The following is a 25175-nucleotide window of genomic DNA, read 5'->3' on the forward strand; positions in this document are numbered from 1 at the left end:
TCGGTTTTAATAGTTTTAGAAAATCAAGACAAAACGAACTTTAAAACCCTTTTCCCATAAATCTAAAATAACTATATTTTTTCTATAAAATTGCTACATTGATAAAATATTCAGTTAACTAAACCGCTTACCGGACCTAATTGCTTTAATTATTTTAGACTTTTCTTTCACTTTTCATATTTGCCTCCACAACCAATTAAAAAAAAGGTTTTCATTAATTGTATCACAACAAAACAGTTGGTTGGCTCTTGTTATTGTAAATTTATTCTGTTGTTGTTTTTACTTTTTTTGCACATTAAATATTCAACTCAATTTCATTTAATCTCTTCTTTAGTGGTGGTGGTACGCTTTTATATTAATGTAGGCACTCGTTTTTCACATGACTTGTTTGCTGGTGGTGCTAGACAGCCCATCACTTGTACTTGTTCTTCAATAGCTATTTTTAGTCATAATTTTTAATTAATTTTTCGTTTTAATATTCATTTTTTTCCTTACTCTGCAATTCTTCAAGTAGTGGGACCCAAACTTCAATTGGCATGAGAAACAACAGAGAGAATAAAAAAACGTGTTTTCCCCCCGCCGAAAATAAATGAATGACTTTTAATGAGCTAAGCTTTAGATACCGTGCTCTCTTCATCATCTCCTTCATTTTTTTTTTAATTGTTTCTTGGCTGTTGTGGTTTCTTTTCCTCTTTTTTGTTAACTGTTTTCTTTTTTAACTCTTCAATGTCATCTGTATCTTCTTCTTCTTCTTTTCTCATTTTGTATCTTTGTGCTACTGCCTGTCTGTCATTTTTTTATTATTACTTGTGCTCTTGAATTTTTTTTTTTTTTGCTTTTCAATTTTGTTCGAACATTAAGTTTGCAATTTTTTTTGTTTGCTAATATTTCCACGTATTGTTTGCCGTTCGCCTCTGTGTGTCTATTTCTTATTACTCGAATGAATAGATAAATGTGCTGGCTGCTTACTCTTGCTGCGGTGTGTGTGAACATTTATTATTAAATCATTTGCGTTTTTTTTCCTTTGTGTATTTCAAACAAAATTTTTCTTCTCTCCAATGTCAGTAAATGCTGCCATGACCTTTAAAAAACCAACAACAACAACAGCAAAAACTGTGTTTCTTTTTTTTGTGTATGCATGCCGCCTGGCTCACGAACATGGCAACAAAAAAAAGCACACTGCATAGTCATGATCATAATAGTAATCACGAAATGAAAGAAATGCTATGACAACAACAACAACTACAATGTGATTAAGTGGTGCTATGCTTTGAAGTGCAAGTAGTAGGTACCCCTACATACATACATACATAAGAGAATAGTTGTTACTCTTCACAAAAAATAAAGGCCATTAATACACATGACTATTATTGGCTCTTTCTTACATGTGTATATTTCTTCTCTCTCGATTACTTTTTATTCCTCTTCAACAAAGTATGAATGACATTCTTGTGTTATGTATGTCCCTTACCTAAAATGGCCTAGTTCTTTTTAATGCTTAATGAAAGATGATAAAGACTATTAGCAGGAAAATATGAATAATGCAATAATTAAACATTTCTTTGGAAACAACACAGAAATGATTACATTTTATTGACATTTCCAGTAAATAATTAGTTTCTTAATTCTTTCACCATGTAACTAGTTTTTCTAGGGATCACAAGATCGACTTTGTAATGATCGTTAAATAACCGAGTTCTTTTAATTTGTAATGAGAGATGATAGGATGTATAAAAACTATTACTAGAAAAATATTAATAATACAAGAATTAAACGATTCTTTTACTACTGTATAATAAACATAATTTAATAATATTTCCTATAAATCATTACTTTCATGAATCTTTTATCCTGTAACTCTTTGTCTTAGGGACAACAAGATCGCTTTTGTAAGTCTTTATAAAGGCAAGTCATTTAAATGAATAAAACAAGTTTTAGTATTTTTATTGCAACAATTACAATTAAACAAATTAAAGTAAATTAAAATTGTGTGTCACAAAGCTTCAAGTCAGGGATCCATAGTTTGATTTTGATCTAATGAATTATGAAAGTCGACAACCAAGAAAATATTAATGATATGTTTATATTTGCGACAAAAATTACTTTTGTAGTAAACTTGACCGTTATGTATAGCAAAAATCTAAAGCTGCCGTAATAAACTCATTTATAAACAAATAATAGTGCTGTATAGCAACAACCATTAAAAGTTTATAATAATTTAAAGTAAATTTTCCATGTTTTTAGTTATGATTATTCAAACTGTTGACACCTTATGGGGGTAGTTGCGAAGCCAACATTGACCAATTCGACCTAAGACTGATATAAATATTACAAGGTGCCAGATTTGGACTATATCGTATACTTCCTATACTTTATATGAGATATTTATATTTAAATTTTTTAAAATTTGGAAATATGCGTGAGGTAACTGATAAAGCGGACCGTAGTTTTCCATTTTCATACTTCATGTAATACATATAAAAATATTGGTATGTGCAAAAATTTTTATGCGAAATAATAAATTCCGATAAATTACATATTCATATCAGATTTCTGGTTAAGAGAAATATTTAGATATAGAAGGTTGTAAAGAATCGCCGAATTGTTTCACAAGTTATGACAGATAAAAGAATTGGAAGAATTTTTAGTCTGAATGTGTACAAAGGCCTAAAATTGTAAAGACTACTATTTTGTGTCTACAATATGGTATAGACATTTTAATATAAAAACCACAATAACATAAACGAAAAACAAATAAAAATTTGATAAAACCAAAATTTTGGTTTCAAAATTTTTTCAAAAATTTGCTTATTGCTTTAGCGGTTTAAATCAGTTAACATTGGTAACTATGTAGTTATGATATCGTAACAACAGAAGAATTTTCACAGGGTTGCCATACTTTAACTTTGTCTTGTCCCATCTTTACACTTCCATGTCTTTGATGTGTGGTAGAGTAGGTTTACATAGATCGACTTTTAAACAATTTATTAAGGGATATAAACTAATTATGTATGGTGTGATCAGCTGAGAGAGAGTAGGATCGACTTTTGAATAATTTATTAAAAATTATGTTTCAGGTGAACATTTAAGTAATTTAAGTAAGTAAATTGGATAACCGGCTTTTGTCAGTCCTTTTACAAATTATTAAAATTTGGGATTTAAAAAAAGGAATAAGAAAATCATCTAGGCAGATGTCCTCAAAATATTCTCTCCTAACCGAAATCAAAATGATGTCAATTTTTTAATAATTATTATTTTTTAAAATTTCTTTTCTACAATTTTAATGGGTATTGCTATTATTACAAAATATGAACAGGGTTGCCATACTTTAACTTTGTCTTGTCCCATCTTTACACTTCTATGTATTTGATGTGTGGTAGAGTAGGTTTACATAGATCGACTTTTAAACAATTTATTAAGGGATATAAACTAGTTATGTATAGTGTGATCAGCTGAGAGAGTAGGATCGACTTTTGAATAATTTATTAAAAATTATGTTTCAGGTGAACATTTAAGTAATTTAAGTAAGTAAATTGGATAACCGGCTTTTGTCAGTCCTTTTACAAATTATTAAAATTTGGGATTTAAAAAAAGGAATAAGAAAATCATCTAGGCAGATGTCCTCAAAATATTCTCTCCTAACCGAAATCAAAATGAGGTCAATTTTTTAATAATTATTATTTTTTAACATTTCTTTTTTTACAATTTTCATGGGTATTGCTATTATTACAAAATAGTAGGAACACGACAACAATGAGGGCCTTTGTCTAAACTGTTTTCACCTTTTACTACTTTGGCGCTTTATTTATTATTTAATTCTATTTTACAATTTTTTTGTTTTTGTACGTGCAATATTATCTCACTGGTAAATTCTGCTTTGTTTTTATTTTCTTACATCATACCGTAAGTACGTACGTCGTACCCATATTGCAAATACAAAATGTATCTATACAAACGAACGCGCAAATGGTTAGCCGAACGTGTGCACACTTATTTAGAGGAAAAACACACACACACATGCACTAGAATATTGAATCTCTTTATGGAGCCTGCTGTTTGTTTGGTTGTCAGAGCTCTGGCTGGCTGGCTGACAGATTCTGGCTCAGAAGAGGTTTAACAACGATAAACTTGCTACTACTGCTGCTGCTGTCGTTGTCGTCGTCATTTTTCTCATTTTTTACAGAAACCAATTTTCTTTGTTGTTGTTCTTGCCATGTTTTTTTTTTTTTGTTTTATATATTCTAGGTTAGTTAAATGCAAACACGTCGTCTTCGTCGTCGTTGTTACGCTGCTGCCGTTGTTCACAAATTGCAGTCAAGCTCTCTGTGCAGTCGATGCCAACGTCAACGTCAGCAAACTATTTCCCAACTCTGTACTGTGTGCATGTTTTTTTGCTTTGTTGTGTTGTGTTACTTGTCGTTTTTTGTTTTTTACATTCATACATACATATATGCATGTAAGAATGTTGTGTGGGTATGTAGCTGTGTGAGTGTGTGTCCCATAGACTGTCTGTTGCCATTTATTTATTTGTATGTTTGTCACATGTTTGACCAACTTACAAAAGAAAGAAAGCTCTAAAATGGAAATCAAACATCAGACAGAAGAGGAGGCGCACAGACAGAGATAAAGATATGACGACGCCGCCGTCGCCGACGCTATCGCTCTTATTTATTTTGTTAGTATGTTTGTAGGTTTCACATGGAGAGAAAAACCAAACAAATGAAACACAATGAACAACTGTAGCGCATGGCGGCATTAATGATGGCAACGACGTCGTGCTCGGTCGACAGTGTCTTCTCAGTGTTATTTTTTAGTAATCGTGTTGTAATCGTAAATGTGTTGTTCTATTTTTAAAAATATTTCAAGTATGTTCTCAAGTTATTTGCTTGCTTGATTCCTGATTTTCCATCTTACATACAGTCATGGAAAATGAAGAAGGCATATCTTGAGAAAAAGAGCGGCTGTTTTTCACAATAATTGTTTATCTATCTAGAAATTAAATAATTTGAAATATTCCAAAATTTAACCCATTTCAATATGTTATATGCAGGGTGAGATAAAAAAAAGTGCAACATAGTCAAATGACATAATTTTTACTTTTTTTTAATTTTATTGAATGAAAGCAAAAAATGTCGGAAATAGGATCAAATTTTAGAATACGTTTAGATTTGTTCGAGTTGGATACCTTTGACACGAATTATGGCCTTCAAACGGCCAATGAAACCGTCGCACGCTGGCCGAATGTTGCTCTGCGGTATTTTGGCTCATTCCCGGCGAAGCGCTTGCTTGAGGTGATCGACACTTTGGTATTTTTTTTTTAGTGGCAACCTTGCTTTCCAAAATACTTTAGACACAATAGTCCAACAGAGTGGTATCCGGAGATTTTGCTGGCCATTGTTCGCTGGAAATGAAGTGAGGAACCTCATTTTGTAACCATTCTTGGGTGGCTCAGCACGTGCGATGGAACTGAATCCTGTTGGAATGTCCTCCAGAATATTTTCGCCATAATATTCGGAATCTATTCTGATGCCCCGGTCGATGATAAATACAAGCAGAGAGCGACCATCGGCTGTTATGGCGGCCCACACCATCACCATGGCCGGCGCTTGAGTTCTGGTGGTCAACCGAAGGTGCACATTTTCAGCTGACTGACCTCTTTGGCAAGTAAACACGATAATTTTGTTTGTTTACAAACTGCTGGACAAAGAATGTTTTCTCATCGGAGAAAACCAAAATCAAATTCTGATGTTCTCCACTTTCGGCCAAGCGAAGCAACTCTTTAGCTCTTTTGAGTCTATTTCCATTTAATGAATTAGTAGGCGAAAGAGACGGATGGTTGATGGTTTTCAGCACCTATACGATAATTTTTAACCTGAATGTGTGATACAGTAGGGTTACATAGATCGACTTTCAAAACATTTATTAAAAGCTATTATTTTCAGACATAGAAGTATAATGATAGGACAAGACATAATCAAAATATGGCAACCCTGTGAAAATACCACCGTTACGATATCATAACAACAGAATTACCAATGTTAACTGATTTAAAGGAAATATGCAAACAATGACATAAAAGTGTAAAGATAAGAAAAGACAGAGTCAAAATATGGCAACCCTGTGAAAGTGTTATGTTATGATATCAAATATTATGATATCATAACAACATAGGTACCAATGTTAGCTGATTTAAACCGCTAAGGCAACATGCAAATTTTTGGAGAGGGGTATGGAATAGAATTTTGATACCACATTTTTGGATTTTTCAAACTTTTATTTGCCATTCTCTCCTATAATTGTGTTTTCTATATTAACATGCATCTGTCAAGAGCTGTTATTCTAGATAGTATAGCCACCAACCATTTCCACCGCATGCATTTTGCTTAGTCTTTATCATTTTAAGTCTTTGATGCAAACTTTTGGAAAGGTCTATAGAATAGAATTTTGAATCCAACATTTTTGGAATTTTCAAATTTTTATTTGTTATTTGTTTCTGTAATTGTGGTTTTTATATTAATATGTCTCTGCCATGAGCTGTTACTCGATGTATTGTAGACACAACTTATTTGCTCAAAATGCATTTTATCTAGTCTTTATCATTTTAGGTCTTTGAATAACACATCTATAGATCCCTATATACTGCTATTTCTTTGAAAATTCTTCATATAGAATTTTTTTTTTCTAGTATAGTATTCCATTTTAATTCATAATCATATAGGTAGGTTCACACGTTAACAATTTGAGTAAGTGATCTGGCCACTCTTTAGTTTAGTTTGCTAAAAAAAAACAACACTCTTTTAAAGGGCAATTTAATGAAAATAAAATATAAGTGACCCAAAAAATTACTTGGTGTTTATTTTCACTCTTCCCGAACCAAATTGAATGCGAAAACCAGACATTTTAGCATGGGGGGGATCTTCCCTTGTAATACGGCATTGGAAATGACCTCGTTCAACTAATTCACTTTTCTCTTGCCATGGATAACGGTCGCAAATCTCTCTTGTCATTCTCTGAGGAAAGAGAGGAGAATAACCTCTTAATCCAAAAAAAAAGGAAAAAACAATTTTACTTTTATCTACGGCCATTTATTATTATACCAAACAGCTAGAATTTTCTTTCATTTCTACAAAAATGTCCTTGAACCCAATTCGTTTTCTTAACAAACCTCCTCGTATATTTTATTATTCTCTAGAGACAGCCATACAAATAAATACCAACAAAAATGGGTTCAACCAGAAGTGGGAGCAGTAGCAGCACAAATGGCTGCTAATATTAGAAAAAAAGGAAAGAAGACCTCCTTACTTTGTAAAAGATGTCTTTGTTAACGTGCTGGGCTGTGGGTTAGGACCACAAAATCCCATGGAAAATTAATTATTTTTTTCAATGCTTAACACAACAAGAAGTTTACCTGGGAATTCTTAGAAATTTTATTCATTTGAGTAGAGGAGTTTAATAAAAAAGTCCTCTTAGAAGTTGCTATTAAATTTCTCCTAAAAATATTAATACTTTTTTTAAGTTTTTTTTTTTTAAATCCCAGAGTATTTTTAAATAATTGCATTGTGTATTCATAGGTTATGTTTACATTTACTTGATTTGTTTTTCTTGTTTTCATTTTCTTATCATTCACACCACACAAAGTGTGCCCTAAGTGAGAGTAAGTGAAGAACAACAAGAAAAATACATAAAATAACAAAAACAACAACAACCACAATGACAACCACAACTAAAAATCTAATATAAACAAATTAAAATGAGTTTAAAAATAGAGCCCTAAATCATCATTCATTTCATTTGAATGAGCCATTGAGGAGAGAGAGAGAGAGTGACAGAGTGTGAAGTATTGCGGTGAAATTAAATAAAAAACGCACAACGCAAACCGCAGACGTCGTAATGCTGATTTGTTGTGTGGGGCATTTCGTTCACACACAAACGCACACACACACTCTGACACAAATTCAGAGATCTTGATTAGATTCCTGTCAAAATACATGAGAAGGTTTTATTGGCGCAGACAGTTCGACGCGCCTTTTTTTTGCAGAGGATAAAATTATTTATTGACTGGCATAGATAAAGTAGACCAATCTTTTTTTCTTGTTTTCTTTTTTTTTTTTTGGTTTTGGTGTGAAATGTGAGTTTTTCGTTTGTCTCTTGACAATGAATAATTGATGAGTAATGACGGTGGCTATTATAACCCCCCTTGAGGTTAGTTTCAATTGCAGTAGTTATTTATGGCAAAGAAAAAATGTAAATGACGTTTAATACTTCAAGGTCAAGTTTGGGGATTGTTTTTCTTATTTCATTGTAATTCCATAATTCCTTTTTTATGACATAAAATAAAATGTGCCTAACAATATGTTTACATTAGAGCTTTTGGCCGGCTAAATCTCCGTAATGAGAAATTATTTGGGGTATATACAATGCACTTAAAGTTTAAGGTTTTTGTTGTTTAAATCGAAATATTTTTCAAAACCATTTGCATTGCCTAAAAGTAAAAGTTCAAAGCACCCTTAAATAAAACGAACCTATAAAACCCTACGCATCTATGCACTTATGGTAAGGGAGAAAGTAAAAGTCCCATATAAGTGAGATATAATCGCACCTATAAGACCCTTCACTACTTAACCTGCCTTAGCGGTTTAAATCAGTTAACATTGGTAACTACAGGGTGAGATAAAAAACTGCAACAAAGTCAAACGCCATAATTTTTACTTCTTTTTAAATTTTAAAAATTTCAAAAAAAAACGTCGGAAATGGCATCAAATTTTAGAATAAGTTTAGATTTGTTCGAATTGGCCTCCAAACGGCCAATGAAACCGTCACACGCTGCCCGAATGTTGCTCTACGCTATTTTGGCCCACTCCCGCCGAAGCGCTTGCTTCAGGTGATCGACACTTTAGTATTTTTTAGTGACAACCTTGCTTTCCTTGCAAAATACTCCAGACACAATAACGGACCAACAGATTGGTATCTGGAGATTTGGGTCGCCATTGTGCGCTGGAAATGAAGCGAGGAACCTCATTTTGTAACCATTGCTTGAGTGGCGCATGCTAAGTGCAATGGTGCTGAGTCCTCTGAAATTTCCAAGGACTGCGGCCAAAATGTTTGCGTGCCCAAGGCTTTAATACACCCTTCAAAATATTTTCGCGATAAAATTCGGCATTTATTCTGATGCCACGGTCGATTAATACAAGCGGATAGCGACCATCGGCTGTTATGGCGGCCCACACCATTACCATGGCCGGCGCTTGAGTTCTGGTGGCCAACCGAAGTGTGCACCTTCATTTTCAGCTGACCTCTTTGGCAAGTAAACACAATAAATTTCTTTGTTTACAAACTGCAGGACAACAAATGTTTTCTCATCGGAGAAAACCAAATTCGGCAGTTCACCACTTTCGGCCAAGCGAAGCAACTCTTTAGCTCTTTTGAGTCTATTTTCTTCCAGCTGCGGTGCCAGTTCTTGCACTTTTTGAAATTTCAATGGCTTTACCCCGAGCTTATTTTTCAATATTTGCCGCATGGAATATTGCAATATGTTCAGCTCACGAACCATTTTTCGGCCACTGCGAAGCGGGTTTCGATCAAGTCGCTTCTTTACTTTTCGAAACATTTCTGCTGATGTTGCTGTTTTCTTCCGTCCAATTCCTTGACATGTGTGGGGCTACGCTACCAGTAACAGTATCTCGGTAACGAGCGATGCTACGAGACAAAAGATTTATTCACTTTTAAATGCTGGATTGCTCTAACGATAGCCACTTGTGATTTTCCAGCCAAATATAAAGAATTCACGCCATCACGCTTGAATTCCATCACGAATAACTTTTTCTCTGGAAAATTCTCACCAAAATGCTTTTGATCGGCTTGTAAACAATATAATGAGCTCTCACTGGAATAATTTTAACAGCTGTCGGACGAGTGGCTTAGAAATGACAGCAGTCTGAAGTTGGTAGCAGTTTTTTCATTTCACCCTGTAATGAGACAGTCTGATAATAGATTTTACTATTCTCTTTAATCTAGAACGTGATATTACCGAGTTTTACAATCCACTTTGCTGGCGGAATTCAATTTGACAATTTATAAACAAGTTTATTTTCCATTCATTGTCTTAGGGCTCTGTAGATCGTTTTTGTATTTGACAAAATATTTGTTTTCTTATTGATTTTTGACATGCCCATCCATCTTTGTACACTATAGATCCTCTCAAATGTCGCCGTAGATAATTTTTAATACATTTACCCTTTGCAGATTACTAATATTGCTCGTGCAAGATGTACCACAGACATATGCCTTAATTGTGTTTTTTTTTTTTTTTTTTTTCAAAGAAAACAATATTTTACTGAAACGACAACAACAAAAATAATAAAATAAACTTGCCAGCAAGAATTCATCGTTTTTTTTTTGCTTTGCAATCGCACACACATGTAATCCCTCCTGCCTGATTCAGTATACAAAAGTTCTTTGCTCTCTTTTGCGACAAATCTACAACAATGGCGATGATGACAACAACAGCTGCAGCAGCTACCGTTACACTGACCCCAAAAAGAAAATAAAATATGTCTAACAAATTAGGCAACTTTATCAACTCGACAACAACACACACACGAATTTTTTTAGGCTGATATATTTTATATTTTTTTGCTAAACTCTCTTTTAATTTTATTCCGCATTATTGCGGACTAACTTACCAACTGGAAACGATAGAAATACATTTCATTATATTCCCAATTTTTTTTATTTTATATTTTATCTCTTCTTCTTCTCCGTTTTTATTTAACTTCGAGACACATACTTACTGACTGACTTGAATTCTCTGTGATTGGATTTTTTTTTAGATTTTATTTGGTTTTAATTAGAACGTGAAATGTTTACGGCCTTGCTAGAGTTCAAATACCCCAAAACACAGCTTTTGCCTTAGTCTGTGTGTGTGTGTGTGTGTGTGCGTTGGATGTGTATTTGTTTGAGTTGTTGGGGTTCCATCCATTTCACTCTCATTGTGTGTGTGTGTGTGTGTGTGTGTGTGCTTCTTGCGTTCTTTTTTTTTTGCATACATTTTTAATACCCAACTGCAAATAAAAGGAATGCAAAAATTATTCTACCCCACGGGGAGGAGAGTAAATTGAATGATGAAACATCTGCTGTATGCGGCGGGGCTTTATTTTTTATTCATGAAAGCAAAAACAAATGTATTGATTAACTTCTAGGGAATTTTGACCTATGAAGAAGTTTTTGTTTTCTGTTTTATAAATATATATTTTTATGGAAATTGTGTCATTGACCGTTTGGAATTAATGTGTTTTTAGGATAACTGGAATTCTCAAGGTTCATAGCTGGTGGGTAGTTATAAGAAACCTGAATGATTCACATGATTAAATGTTTTACTTTTTATCAAATTCAAATAGAAAAAATCAATTAAACAGCTTTTTAAAATTGTAAATAAAATTGATTAGGGATTTATATTGATTAGGGATTTATAGGTCGACTTTTGACTAATACAATATTATGGCAATTTTAGTTCCAAGTTCCTTTTGGGTTTAGGGGTCTAACTAAAATGGTGACACTACGTTGAAAAACATCAACCCTCTGACCATATTCATGCATTCTTTAGGGCTTGAATATGAATAACAATATTTGTATATATTTTCTACTTAATATAAATATATTATTGTTAATATGAATATTAATGTTATAACTACAGGGTGAGATAAAAAAACTGCAACAAAGTCAGACGCCATATTTTTACATTTTTTTTAAATTTAATTGAATGAAAACAAAAAATTTCGGAAATAGCATCAAATTTTAGAATAAGTTTAGATTTGTTCGAATTGGTCACCTTTGGCACGAATTATGGCCTTCAAACGGCCAATGAAACTGTCACACTTTGCCCGAATGTTGCTCTGCGGTATTTTGGTCCATTCCCGGCGAAGCGCTTGCTTGAGGTGATCGACACTTTGGTATTTTTTAGTCCCAACCTTGCTTTACAAAATACTCCAGACTCAACAGTTGGTGGCCATTATGCGCTGGAAATGAAGCGAGGAACCACATTTTGTAACCATTCTTGGGTGGCGTACTCAGACGATGGTGCTGAGTCCTATTCGAATGTCCAATGTCTGCGGCCAAAATGTTTGCGTGCCCAAGGCTTTAATACACCCTCCAGAATATTTTCGCGATAATATTCGACATTTATTCTGATGCCACGGTCGATTAATACGAGCGGAGTGCGACCATTAGCTGTTTTGGCGGTCCACAGCATCACCATGGCCGGCGCTTGAGTTCTGGTGGCCAACTAAAGGTGCCCATTTTCAGCTGACTGACCTATTTGGCAAGTAAACACGATCATTTTGTTTGTTTACAACGAATGTATCCTCCTCGGATAATACCAAATTCGGCAGTTCACCACTTTCGGCCAAGCGAAGCAACTCTTTAGCTCTTTTGAGTCTATTTTCTTTCTGTTGTGGTGTAAGTTCTTGCACATTCTGAAATTTCAATGGCTTTACCCCGAGCTCATTTTTCAATATTTGCCGAATGGAATATTGCGACATGTTCAGCTCAAGAGCCATTCTTCGGCCACTGCGACGCGGGTTTCGATCAAGTCGCTTCTTTACTTTTCGAAACATTTCTGCTGATGTTGCTGTTTTCTTCCGTCCACATCCTTCACGTCGGACTAAGCTACAAGTATCACTTTTTGACTTTCTTTACTGGTTGGAATTGACGTAATTTTCAAGCAAACAACATTGTTCGAGTACCAATTGGAACATGCCATTTATCACTTCTTAATTACGGGATCTATAGATCGATTATTGCACTAAGACAGTTGCATGGTAGAAGAATATAACTTGACACGTCGACACTTGTCAAATCAATTTTGAAATTGAATTTTGAATGAAAAAATATTCAAATTATTTAAAAATATTGAAAAATGCACATCATATAACAACCATAGATTGATGTCGTATAAAAACATAAAAAAAAAACATTTTAAAAATTTTGACTAATCAATGTTCCCAAGCGTTGATGCATTTACCTGTATTATTCTACCATGGACAGTTCAGGCAAAATTATCAGAATTTTTATTCATTTAAGCTCTTATCAGACTATTAGGGGTTTTTATTTTCGTGCGTATACCAAAATTGTCATTTTACATATGACTCATAATTCTTGCTATCACACACTCTTGCATATATATTTTTATTTCCTTGGGTTGATTGTATTGTATTTTCTAAAAAAAATATAATATTTTATTGATGGGTTTTTATCACAAATTAATTTTACAACAAATAAACAAAACATTTGATGAAAATATATTTTTCGATCGAAAAATCGAAAAATTACATATGTACTTTACTCATATATGTCACATGTGAAATCTCCTCCATGTATCACACCATGTGTCCAACTTTTACATATCAAAAATTTGACACTACATACGTATAACCCTTTTCGTCTGATAGCAGCTTTAGGTTAGGAGAACAACTCTTTGGTCATGGTAGAAGAATACAGGTAGATGCTCCAGCAACATTAATAAACCACAAATAATAAAATGTTTCTACAAAAATAAAATTAAAATTTTAAATTTTTTAAATAAATTTTTGAATCAAAATTTTGAATTTCAAAAATTTTTTGGAAATTAAGTGCACCACCAGCTGTATTATTGTATCATGTCTCTGGTTTAAATCCATAACCGAGTATTATAATTTCTTAATAAAAAATGAAGATTTTTCTCTTGTGCAAAATGTATTAATTTATTTATTATTTTATTAATTTGTTCTTCACACATCGATGTTGTATATCTCACTTTATGAAATTATATTTTGGTTTTCTTTTTACAAACAAAAAAAAAAACGCAAAATACTGTTCATTAAATGGCTTGTGGTGGTAAATTGCCGCAACACATTTTAGTTGGCTCCCGTTTCCCGCCTTCTCACTCTCTCTCCATCTCCATGACTCTCAAAACAAATATTTTTCGCTACTGTTTCGTTGCCGTTTCTTCTTTGTTATTTATGTACGTACACATATATGTATGTATCCATGTGATGAACTTTTTTTTTTATTGATGGAATAAAAGTTTGTCTGTAGGTAGGTGTGCGAGTGTGTGCATACGTGTGTTTGAATGTTGCCACTACGTTGCTGTCCTTTTTGCTGTGCAAATTTATAGACTTGTGTAAAAACCGTTTTGTTTTTGTATCATTTTATATTTGTTGTTGTTTTCTTGTGCTGCTGCTGCCTTTGCTGTTTTGTTTTCCGAAATTTGTTTTTCAAAAAGGGTAGGTCAGGGTAGCGCTGGGAATTTTTTGTTGATGGTCGGGGCTGGCTGGCTGGCTAGCTGCTGTTTTGTTGGCTGACAGTGTGTCTGGTTGTTTGCTGCTTATTTTTTCGCTTGGTTGGTTAGTTTTCTTTCTTGTTTTTATTGCTACTGCAAACCGCCTCTCCATACTTTTGTTTTCGGGCGGCCTCAGCTGAGTCTGTCTGTCGTCTTCTGCCAAAAATGAACACCCCATTGTCTGCTGCCTGATGGCTTAAATGAATGAATGAATGCCATCGGCGGCGTATTTTGTTGCAAAGTCATTGAACAGATAATTTTATGGGATTTTCTTAAATGATTTATTTACATTCATTTAAATGTGTTAATAAAAAAACAACATTTATTTGGTTCGAGTTCAAAAAACTTGTCATAAAATGGGGTTGTTGTTGTTTTTTTGATGGGGGTTTTTCATGAATGTGTTTGCATACATTACGGCAACGAGTCGCCGCTTGGTGTGAGAACTTCCTTCCTTATGGTGAACATTTTAAACGCATTCTTTGTGCTTAATTGCAAATTAAAGTTAATATTTAGAAAGGAAGTGTGGAAGGCAATAAAAGATTAAATATTTTGTTTTTGGGATGTTGATTGAAGTGTTGAATGTTCAGAAAATATGAGGAATAATTCAATTGTGATCGTTTTAGCAAGAAAAAACAATAAATTGTATTAGGGGTTCTATAGTCTGATGTATGACACATCTATGCACCTATCAAGGTGTTTGTAGATCGACTTTTTCACCAGTGAATATCTGAGTAATATCAATTGGTAATTTTCTTCCCGCCTGTTTTCCTTTTCAAAAAACGCAGTTTTTGTTGGTAAATGTTAATGGAAGATATTTATTAAATATCATTTGTTATTAATTAGGGATTTATAGATCGTAAAAATGCATTAATTGTTATAAATCCAGCATATTCATGAAATGGTTAAAGTCTACGCATAGCAACAGTGATGTCAATTTTAATTTAGACTTTATTCCTACAATTACAAGTTTTCTAACGTATTCTCTCTTTCTTTTACAGAATCCAGCAAGCTATATTTACACTCAAATAGTTGGCAAATAAATTATGGATCCAAGTCGACATCGCGAATATATAGCCAGCAATGAAGAACGATCAAGACTTCATACATCGGCAGCATACTATAGCCGAGATATACCCGACGTAGCGGCACATCGTTATTATGGATCATCTACTGCAGCTGTACAACCAACAACACATCCTCCACCTCCGCCACCGGGGGGACCGGCAAGAAGTCATAGTAACACAAGAATATCCTGCGATTGTACAACAACACCAAGTGGCGCCCGTATTACCTGTAACAACTGTCGTCTTAATCCAAATGGCGATATGTGGCCAAGTGCATCGTCGTCGTCATCGTCATCATCCAACTCAGGTCCTGCCGCCAATGAATATCACATGCATAGAGAATATCGCCAAATGACCACAAGTGAGGCCACAATGCGTACGGGCATGCGACAAAGTTCCATGTATATGCATCAGCAGCAACAACAACCACCACCTGCCCCACCTCCTGCATCTAATCCGGCGGCCCAACATATGCCGGCTGGTTTAATGCAACATCCTGGTGGGCATCCTCCGCCATCGCCCACTTCTTCACAAAGCATAATGCAAACCCACACAATTAGTCGAACCAATTATTGGCCTCAGAATCCGTCTTCAACCTCGCAACACTACGGTGAAGAACATATACATGGACCGGGACCAGGACCCGGTCACCACCCCCATGCCCATCATCAGCAGCAGCAGCAACATGCCGCTGTTGTGCCGCCTCCCCACCAAGCCACCACAACTCAAACACAAATTGACAGTAGCATAACAAGGCGCCCAGCTGCAAATGCGCTTGGCCCCAATGGTGCACCCCTGGATGCTGGCAACATGTATGGCCAATATAAGTCGGTATCACATCCATCACACTCAGGTAGTTCCTATCCAGCCCAGCAGCCAGCACCACCACAGCCATCTTCCACGAATCCGGTACATCATCAACAACAACAACATCAACCACAGCAAAGGGTCAGTGCAATAGGAGGAGGATCTTCAGGTCAAACACCTCCCATGATTGGTGCTAGTAATTCTCATTATATTACCAAGGAACAACGTGTCTATCAAACGAAATACTCCTCGACAACAACCACAACAAAAATAGCCTACAATGCCACGGCAACATCGACGGCCGTCTACGACAGCCACCATCCCCATCCCCAACATGTGGGCAGTGCCAATAAAACCTCTTCCGCCTCCCTACCCATCGATCATCATGTCATCAATCCCAGCAATTTGCCCAACTCCAAGGAACAACATCCCAGCCCGAATTATGCTCGCAAATGTCCTCAAATGTACACCCCCGAAACGGCGGCAGAACAGAGTACCGTCCATCAGCATCATCACCATCATCACAACCTGTATATGACCACACCGCAATTTAGTTCCGATAAATTCTCAAGGGCATCGCCTCAACAGTTGCCAACGTCGGACTACACAAAGCTGCGGGAGAGTCCAAGTGGGGCAGGGGGTGCCAGTCCCTATATGGTATCGTCTGGTGACAATAAATACAGCCACATACCACCGTCCCCATCATCGTCACACCTGCGCGAATCGCCACAGTTTGTCAGCTCCCCCCAAGCGCCGCCTCGTAATGCCAATGCGTATTATAATAATTCGAATCCTCCCAATCATCATCATCATCAGCATCCTCCTCCACCTGCTGCTGCATCCTCAAAGGTCCACCCACCGGAAATGTCTCCGATAATAATGAAACAATCACCACATCCGCATTATCAGTATTCAAGAAGTCCGCTACAACCGCCGCCATCGGCCGCAGCATTACCACCGTCCGCCTCGCACTCACAATTGCATCAAATGCCTGGCAATAAAATGAGTTCTAACGCCCCGGCGGCTGGAGGTGGACTGGCAGCACCTCCACCGCCGCCAGGAAATCCACCACCCCTCTCATCATCACAGCGCTACCTAATGGATAATGTCAAGCGAGAAGATCTGGAAATTTATGAAAGTTCACCCCAGCATCAGGCTCGAGGTTCCACGGTTGGGGGTGCTGCTGCTGCTGGTAGTGCAGGCATTTATATCAATCCCTACAATACCCCACCACCCACGGGCGGAGATTCGTGCTGCAAAGAGGTTACAGCCTCTTCGCCATACACCATTGTGGGTTCAGCTACACCCAATTATCGTGTGGAATCTCCTCAATTCTATGGCACAAAATATGGGAAAATGTCCACAACGACTGGGTCGGAGAAACATGCAGCCCTACTGCAGCAGAATACCCCACCGCCCAGCCGGGCCCCCAGTCAAAGAGGTGGACATCCGGGGGGACAACCAGCCGCTTATTATTATGATGGTAATCCACATAGTGCTCCCTCGCCTGCAGCAGCAACGGCAGCTTCACCTAGTCCCTCGTCCGCGCTTCTGGCCTCCTCCACCACAACATCGCAAACGCATATTCATCACACCGAATATGTGACGACAACAATACAGGGCCCAGCAGGTCATGCCATGCCTCCGCAATCCTCCTATCCACCCAGCCAGCCCATGGGCCAACATCATCAGGCTGCCGGCTTGAGAAATACTGAAATGTTACCTTACGAACGCGCCATGCCGCCGCTTCAAAATCATGCCCAACCTCCAGCGGGCATGAAACATGGCGGCCACACCTCTACAATGGTGCCAGTCCAACAAAATGTCTCCTCCGTACCTTCTTCACAACATCATAATGCTTCCAAAATACCTGTTAATCCGGTGGGTGGCGGCAGTAGTAAAAATAAGCCAAACTACCGCGAGCTAATCACCCGGCAATTGGCCATGCGAAATGCCACCTCAGAGGAGGAATTAAATTTGCAGATCATTAAAAAGACTTTAAATGTGGATTCTCAAAATATCAGGGTGCCACCGGGGGGACCCGCGGGAAATGTGGCGCAATCCAATTTGGCACCCAATGCCAGAGGAGTTATTGGTGGGCCTGCTGCTTTACATCAGCCACCGGCAATTGTTGGTGGGCCTCCAGCTGGAGTGCCTCTACTTCAACCTCAACCCTCTAATCTTCCGCTGCAGAATTCCAAGCTGGCTAGTCATCATACGACGACGGCGGCAGCGGCGGTGCCACGGCCAGCAGAACCTTCTCGAATTTTCATTAAACAAGAGGATGACAAGCCCTCCTCCTCGTCGTCGTCGGCGGCGCCGTCTTCCGGTCCAACAACCACCACTTCTCCCCTAGATCTCTCAATGCGTACGGTGAAAACCAAGGCCGATTCGACAGAGTACAAATATCAACAGAGACGTTCCACACCCAATTTGTCGAATGTGGCCAGCTCTTCAGTGGGTGGTGGTTATACATTGCCACGTGTCGACTCAACGCCTGTCTTTTCGGTGCATGCCTTTGAACCGGGTGCCCCCACATCTGTGGTAGACATTACCGGCAGTGGTCGCCGGCCAAGCCCCCACAGTTCTAGACACAATTCACTGGAGCGCAGCAGCAGAAATTACACACCTCCCACCCAGCCGAGTCCCCAGAATTCCAGACACAATTCGCTGGAGCGCAGTCGAAATTACACACCACCCAGCCAGCCAAGAGATATTGTCATGACGCCAACACATTCGAACAGTGTATCGCCCATAGGATCGTCGTCGTCCACATATCCCCATCCGGCGGAACGTCATTCCAGTTCGCCCTACACCCCAAGACGTAGTGTGGGGGAAATTAATCCAACAATGACGGCTCCCGGCAGTCCACATATTAAGACTGGCTCCTCCACCTCCACTTTATCTTCCATGTATGATCCGGCAGCTCCATCCTCGTGTATTATAAAGGCTGCACCGAAAACGGAAAGGGATTTACCGCGCCACACAATACCCCAGGCTAGGCCAAGTGTCTTGGAAACCAATCCCTATGCTGCCAGTGTTATAAAAACTGAGCCCACAAAACGAATGCCACTGGAAGGTGGCAGTTTAACTGTGAGCGCTTCTCCCTCTTCATCTGCTTCGTCGAGCACAACACATCACACCTTGGCAGCTGTAGAACGTTTGCCGCCCGATACAAGTATAATGCCTTTGCCACTCAAAAGCAGTTACGGCCTATCATCAAAGCCCTCGGCAATAATGGCACCCAAACAGGATAGTCCCTCTCCCGTGAATACCTCACAAGGTTGTGAAAGAAATCCCAATTTTAGAAAACGACACATACAAGAGTATTCCCATCAAATGTCCGCGTCCGGAGAGCCCATGATTAAACAATCGCGATATTTGGACTCTAACACAAGCCCCGGGGTGGGCCACACGATGGCCTCCAAACCCATTATACCAATGAGGCCTGCAGATATTTCCGTAATTGCGGTAAATGAAAGTAATCAACATGAATTACTGGCGGAACGCAACCTAGGAAGTGGGGGTGTAATCGCCACAGCTGCAAGTATTGCCAAGAATCAGGCCCCCGTCATTGTGAATAATTTCAATCACTGCAATTCTAAGACTCTACCACCTCCCATAGCCACGGCTGACTCATCGGGAGCTGTGGTCTGCAAACAAGAGCCATTGACACCCACTGGAATGGCAGATGCTAGCCTCACACCCAAACTGGAAACGGCGATTGCTCAACAACCACCCAGCCAGCCCAGAATAAGGACAAAAGCTGAGCTAAAGGGTTTCACATTCAATCCACCACCACCGACGGTGGATGTCAAGCCAAGTGAACCACCATCGCCAACTGCTCCTGTTGCTGCAGCAGCAGCAGCAGAGGTGGTGGTAAACATAAAACAAGAATCCCCTCCTCCAGAGGTAACACCAACATCAACGCCTGTCAAAATTAAAGTAGAAGAACCAGAATCCACTGTCATGGAGGAAATCGAAGCCATACCCGGCTTGGAAGATGACTTTTCGGGAAAGAACCTTTTGGATTTTGGTTGGAGTAATACCTGTAACAATTTTGTGGAACAGCTAATAACCCGGCCGGCCAAGAAATCCATAATGCCGGGATTAGTGAATAAGGCCATCACCACTCCAGCGGCAGTTCCCAAGGAGAGTTGTGTCGACAATGCGGCAACCGCTTCCAATGATGCCGGCAAAGCTAAGCTTAATAACTATTCCAACATTGAATCTGCGGCAGATACCACGACAACACGTAGCTCATTTCCCCATTTTGATGGTGGCATAGATTCTGGCATGAAATCCTCCTCCGTAAATCAAGATCCTCTGAATTCTCCCTCCTCCTCGACGGCTGGAATGATGCACAAGAAGTTGAATAAATTGGGAAGAGAAAAGAAACGCTATCAACAGGAGAAACGTTTGGCAGAACGCCTGCAAAGCAACAAGGATAGCTCGTCGGAGACAGAAGATGAATTGGACAAGCGCAAGACGGAACGCCTGAAGAAGCCGCTAATGAAGGCTAAAAATAAACTGAAATCCAAAACCAATAGCAATGCCAGCAACAACGACAACAATTCCTCTTCGACGCAAGTCAATGATAAAAATCAATTTTCGGATTGTGGTTCAGATTCTTCGTCCAGCGAGGAGTCGGAGGAAAAGGAAAAGAGCAAAATGCCTCCAACCACAGTGGCGGCCAAGAAGGAGATCTCAATGAAAGTAAATAACGTTCAGGATATCAAGGGTTGTGAGAAAAAGTCTATCAAAGAGGAGGAGGATGACAAGCAGCAGAATAAGGACTTGGCAAAATCTAAAACAACGGAAAAACAAGAGAAGGGCAGTAAAAAGGATATTAAAGTGGAGAAGGAAGACAAAACCAAGGATAACAAAAAGTCTCCAGGAAAATCCACCGAAAGCGAAACAAAAAAGCCAGCCGATTCAGGCTCACCTTCTTCCTCCTCCTCCTCCTCTGCCGCCGCGTCATCAGCATCATCATCCTCCAGTTCAAGTGAAAGTGACAATGCCAAGGACAAGGAAACAAAAGAGAAAACCAAGACCACCACGAACGCCTCCTCAAATAAAAAATCCAACGAAATTTCCTCCAAAACAATTGGGAAATTTAAGATAAGCCTCAATACCATGACCCGTTCCAAACGCAAAAAAGAAATGGAAGCCCAAATGGCCAATAGCAAAGTTCTGCGCAATGACAAGATCATTCGAAACTCCACCTCGAAGATCAAACGGAAATATGTGCGGAAATATGTCAACAATGTCAATAGCTATCAAGAATCGGGCGGCTTGACCCGGGAATCGGGAGTCATTAAGTCGGCTCGCCTCAAGGCCAAATTGGAGAGGAAAGTATTGGCGCTAAATCATCTCAAGGGCAAAGATAAGGGAAAGGTCAACAACAACAACAACAACAACAACAAGTTAAAGGCCTCGACGACGGCAACACCTAAGGAAGTGCAAAATGCGCAGACAGTAACACCACCTACCAAGGGTGCCAAAACGGAAAATCTCCATGATCCAAATGTTCTTGAGCTATATCGCTTCAAACGTGCCCTTAAGGTGCCACCCAGTCTTATAAGTATTAAACATCCGGCAGCCCACAAAATTGCAGCCTCTCTGCCGGATTTGGAGCGGCATGCCTCGGCCTTGGATGCCTATGCCAAGAAAAAGAAAAAGATTAATTTGAAATCCCACAAAAACGATAAAAACGGCAGCGGTAAATCCAAGACGACAAATGAAAAGGAAGGTCCGGCAAGTGGTGGCCAACAAAAGGATGATGAACCCAGATCTATCATTGATTTGCTACATTCCCGGGTCACCAAGGCGTCGGGACTTAATGTCAGCAATAAATCCACTACTACCACAGCCTCAAAAACCGCCGCCAGCGCAGCAGCCAATTCCACTACACCCAAAACCAGCAGCACCACCTCGACCAGCCTGTCCTGTGTGATTGGTAAAAACTATGCCAACAGTTCGAACAACTGCGGTATGTTCAGTGAAACCTCGCAGACCACCGAGTCGAGTGAACTGCAAATGTTACCACCTATAAAGCCCTCGTCCGATGAAGATGACGATGATGACAATGAATCGGCCACCAGTGGCAAAAAACGACACTTTAGCATCTTCGAGACCACAGTGCTGCCTACGAAAACTCGTACCGAATCGAAAATGCAACAGAAACGAGAGAATATACGTGAAATATTTGTGGGTGATGATCGGCCGGCTTCGGCACCACCTGAAATGACACAGGCCCCCGATAATGGAGGCAGTGGTGGTGGTGGGGGAATTGAAAAAATGACCTACGAACAGACCTATGAACAATTTCTACAACAAATGAATATTGTTATTAGCTCGGACAAAACCGGACGATTTAGTCGAACAGCTGGTGCCCGAAAGCTGTTACTCCCCACCACCACGAACTCACAAAATGCGAACAGCAACAACTCGACCTCATTGAATATCAAACAGGAGGAAGTGGATACCGAAAGTACAAGTGTCATGGATCCCGATGAACTGAAAGATGATCAAAAATCCGAAACCACCCATACCATAAGGAAGAAACGTGGCAAATACCTTCGGCGTAAAGGCAGCTCAGGTTTCGATTATATACGGAAAAAGAAGAAACCCTCTTCCAGTTCCGTTTCCAATGCCATGCACAATCACAATAGCTCTCACAACTCAGCGTATCACAATTTTTCGATAAAAAACGAAAAAATGGAAGCCGACGAATATGAGAACAAGGTGAAGACCGAAGACGATGTTAGTCGGGAAATCCAGAAATGGGTACTCAACAAGGGTGTGGGTCAGAGTACAATGCATAAGGCAGCCCGTCAGGGTTACATCGATGTGGTGGTGTATTGTTTGGAACGCATGAACATGAATCCGGATCAGAAGGATAATGCCGGCTATACGCCGCTGCATGAGGCCTGTACCAATGGGTGGTTGGACATTGCAAGGGTATTGCTACAATATGGTGCTAATCATTCGGCAGCGGCTCATTCGGGTATACGACCGTTGCATGAGGCTAGTGAAAATGATCATGAGGAGATTGTTCGTTTGTTATTGGCCTATGGTGCTGATCCTCTATTGGCTACATATTCAGGTGAGTTTGGGGTGGGGGCAGGGGGAATATGGGTTCATTATTAGTGACTGTTTTTTTTTTTTTTCTGAAATGATATTTGTATGGCCTTTTGAGGATTTTTAGGTTTTTTTTTTAATTTTTAATTTTTAAGTCTTTGAGGATTTTTATCTCTTTGAGGATTTTCACATCCTTTGAGGATATACATGGGAGCTATATTCCAATCCGAACCGATCTCGACAAATTCTGAGATGGGAACTCTGGAAAATTACATAAAAAAAATTATGTTTGCAAGTTTATATAAATTGCACTTGTGTGAACCCCCCTAAATCACATATACCAATCACATATCACATATACCATCAGCAAACCTGTTTTATTATACCCTCCACCATAGTATGGAGGGTATATTAAATTTGTCATTCCGGTTGAAACACCACAAAATACACACTTTAGACCCCACAAAGTATATATATTCTTGATCAGCATAAAATTCTATGTCGATTTAGCGATGTCCGTCCGTCTGTTGAAATCACTCTAGTTTCCGAACGAATTGAAGTAGATTGATAAAATTTTGCTCAAATGTATGTTATGTCTGCAGGACTTTTGGTCTTGAAAATGGGCAATGTAGATCCACGTTTTGGTATAGCCCCCATATAACTGTACCTTCCGATATTCGGTATTTTGATGATTTTAGCGACATTTTTCACAGGAATAGTTTCAAATTTGGTATTTGAAGTTCGTAATGGATACTACAGCCTAAGACAGAAAATTGCCTGTGCAGGTTTACGTCTTCGTAGAGCCCCCATATAACGGTACCTCCCGATATTCGGTATTTTGATGATTTTAGCGAATTTATTCACCGGAATTGTTTCAAATTTGGTATTTAAAGTTCGAAATGGATACTACAACCTACGACAGAAAATTGTCTGCGCAGGTCCACGTCTTCGTATAGCCCCCACATAACTGTACCTCCCAATATTCGGTATTTTGACGAATTTAGCGAATTTATTCACCGGAATTTTTTCAAATTTGGTATTTGAAGTTCATAATGGATACTACAGACAATTGTCTGTGCAGGTCTACCTCCTCGTAAAGCCCCCATATAACGGTACCTCCCGATATTCGGTATATTAATGATTTTAGGGACATTTTTCACCAGAATTATTTCAAATTTGATATTTGAAGTTCGTAATGGATACTACAGTCTACGACAGAAAATTGTCTGTGCAGGTCTACCTCTTCGTAAAGCCCCCATATAACGGTACCTCCCGATATTCGGTATTTTGATGATTTTAGGAACATTTTTCACCAGAATTATTTCAAATTGGATTTATGCGAATATAAACTCTATTCCAGATTCTGCAAAAAGGGACTATTTTTGCCACATTTTAGAATTTCTTACACGAAACGCATTGCAAAAACGGCATTCTCAATTGCTAAATCGAAATAAATATTGACATTCTGTCTCATATTGAAAATCCGGAACGCTGTCCTCAACACAACTGCTACATTGTTGTACGTTGATGTCTAATATTTTGACACGTCAATGTTTTTCATTATCCACATCGCATATACTGTGACTTACCATTTGTATTTTTATTTATTTGGCATTACGATTCAATTTTTTGAAACTTCATTCGTTTATATCGTCTAGGAGTACTAGTTTCTTTCCTTTTGACCAAGCAGTTGCATTTTTTCATTATGTGAACCCACCTTGTACAGTATTGCCAATCATACGATTGCTTTTTGCAACCCTGCTTTACAATGATTAAGGTGGCCTGGTAACACATCAAATTCACTCGAAATTTGCATTTTTGGTTTGTTTAGCAAGGAATTTAGTGATTTTTCTGTTCGTTTAATGTAAACTACATAAAAATATGTATTTTACGCTATTGTTTATGTT

At 38.5% G+C, this 25175-nt stretch overlaps 1 protein-coding gene across 1 annotated transcript in view; it reads left to right on the forward strand.

The window, feature by feature from the left end:
• The window catches only part of LOC101891635 (mucin-17), a 53573-nt gene that overhangs the window by 24033 nt on the left and 4365 nt on the right, over positions 1-25175 (forward strand). The window contains 1 exon segment of the mRNA XM_011292994.3: positions 15313-23293. Within this exon segment, the coding sequence (XP_011291296.2) occupies positions 15358-23293 (7936 nt within the window). The 5' untranslated portion in view covers positions 15313-15357.

The sequence above is a fragment of the Musca domestica genome, unplaced genomic scaffold (assembly GCF_030504385.1).
Source record: "Musca domestica strain aabys unplaced genomic scaffold, Musca_domestica.polishedcontigs.V.1.1 27, whole genome shotgun sequence".
Taxonomy (NCBI): Eukaryota; Metazoa; Arthropoda; class Insecta; order Diptera; family Muscidae; genus Musca; species Musca domestica.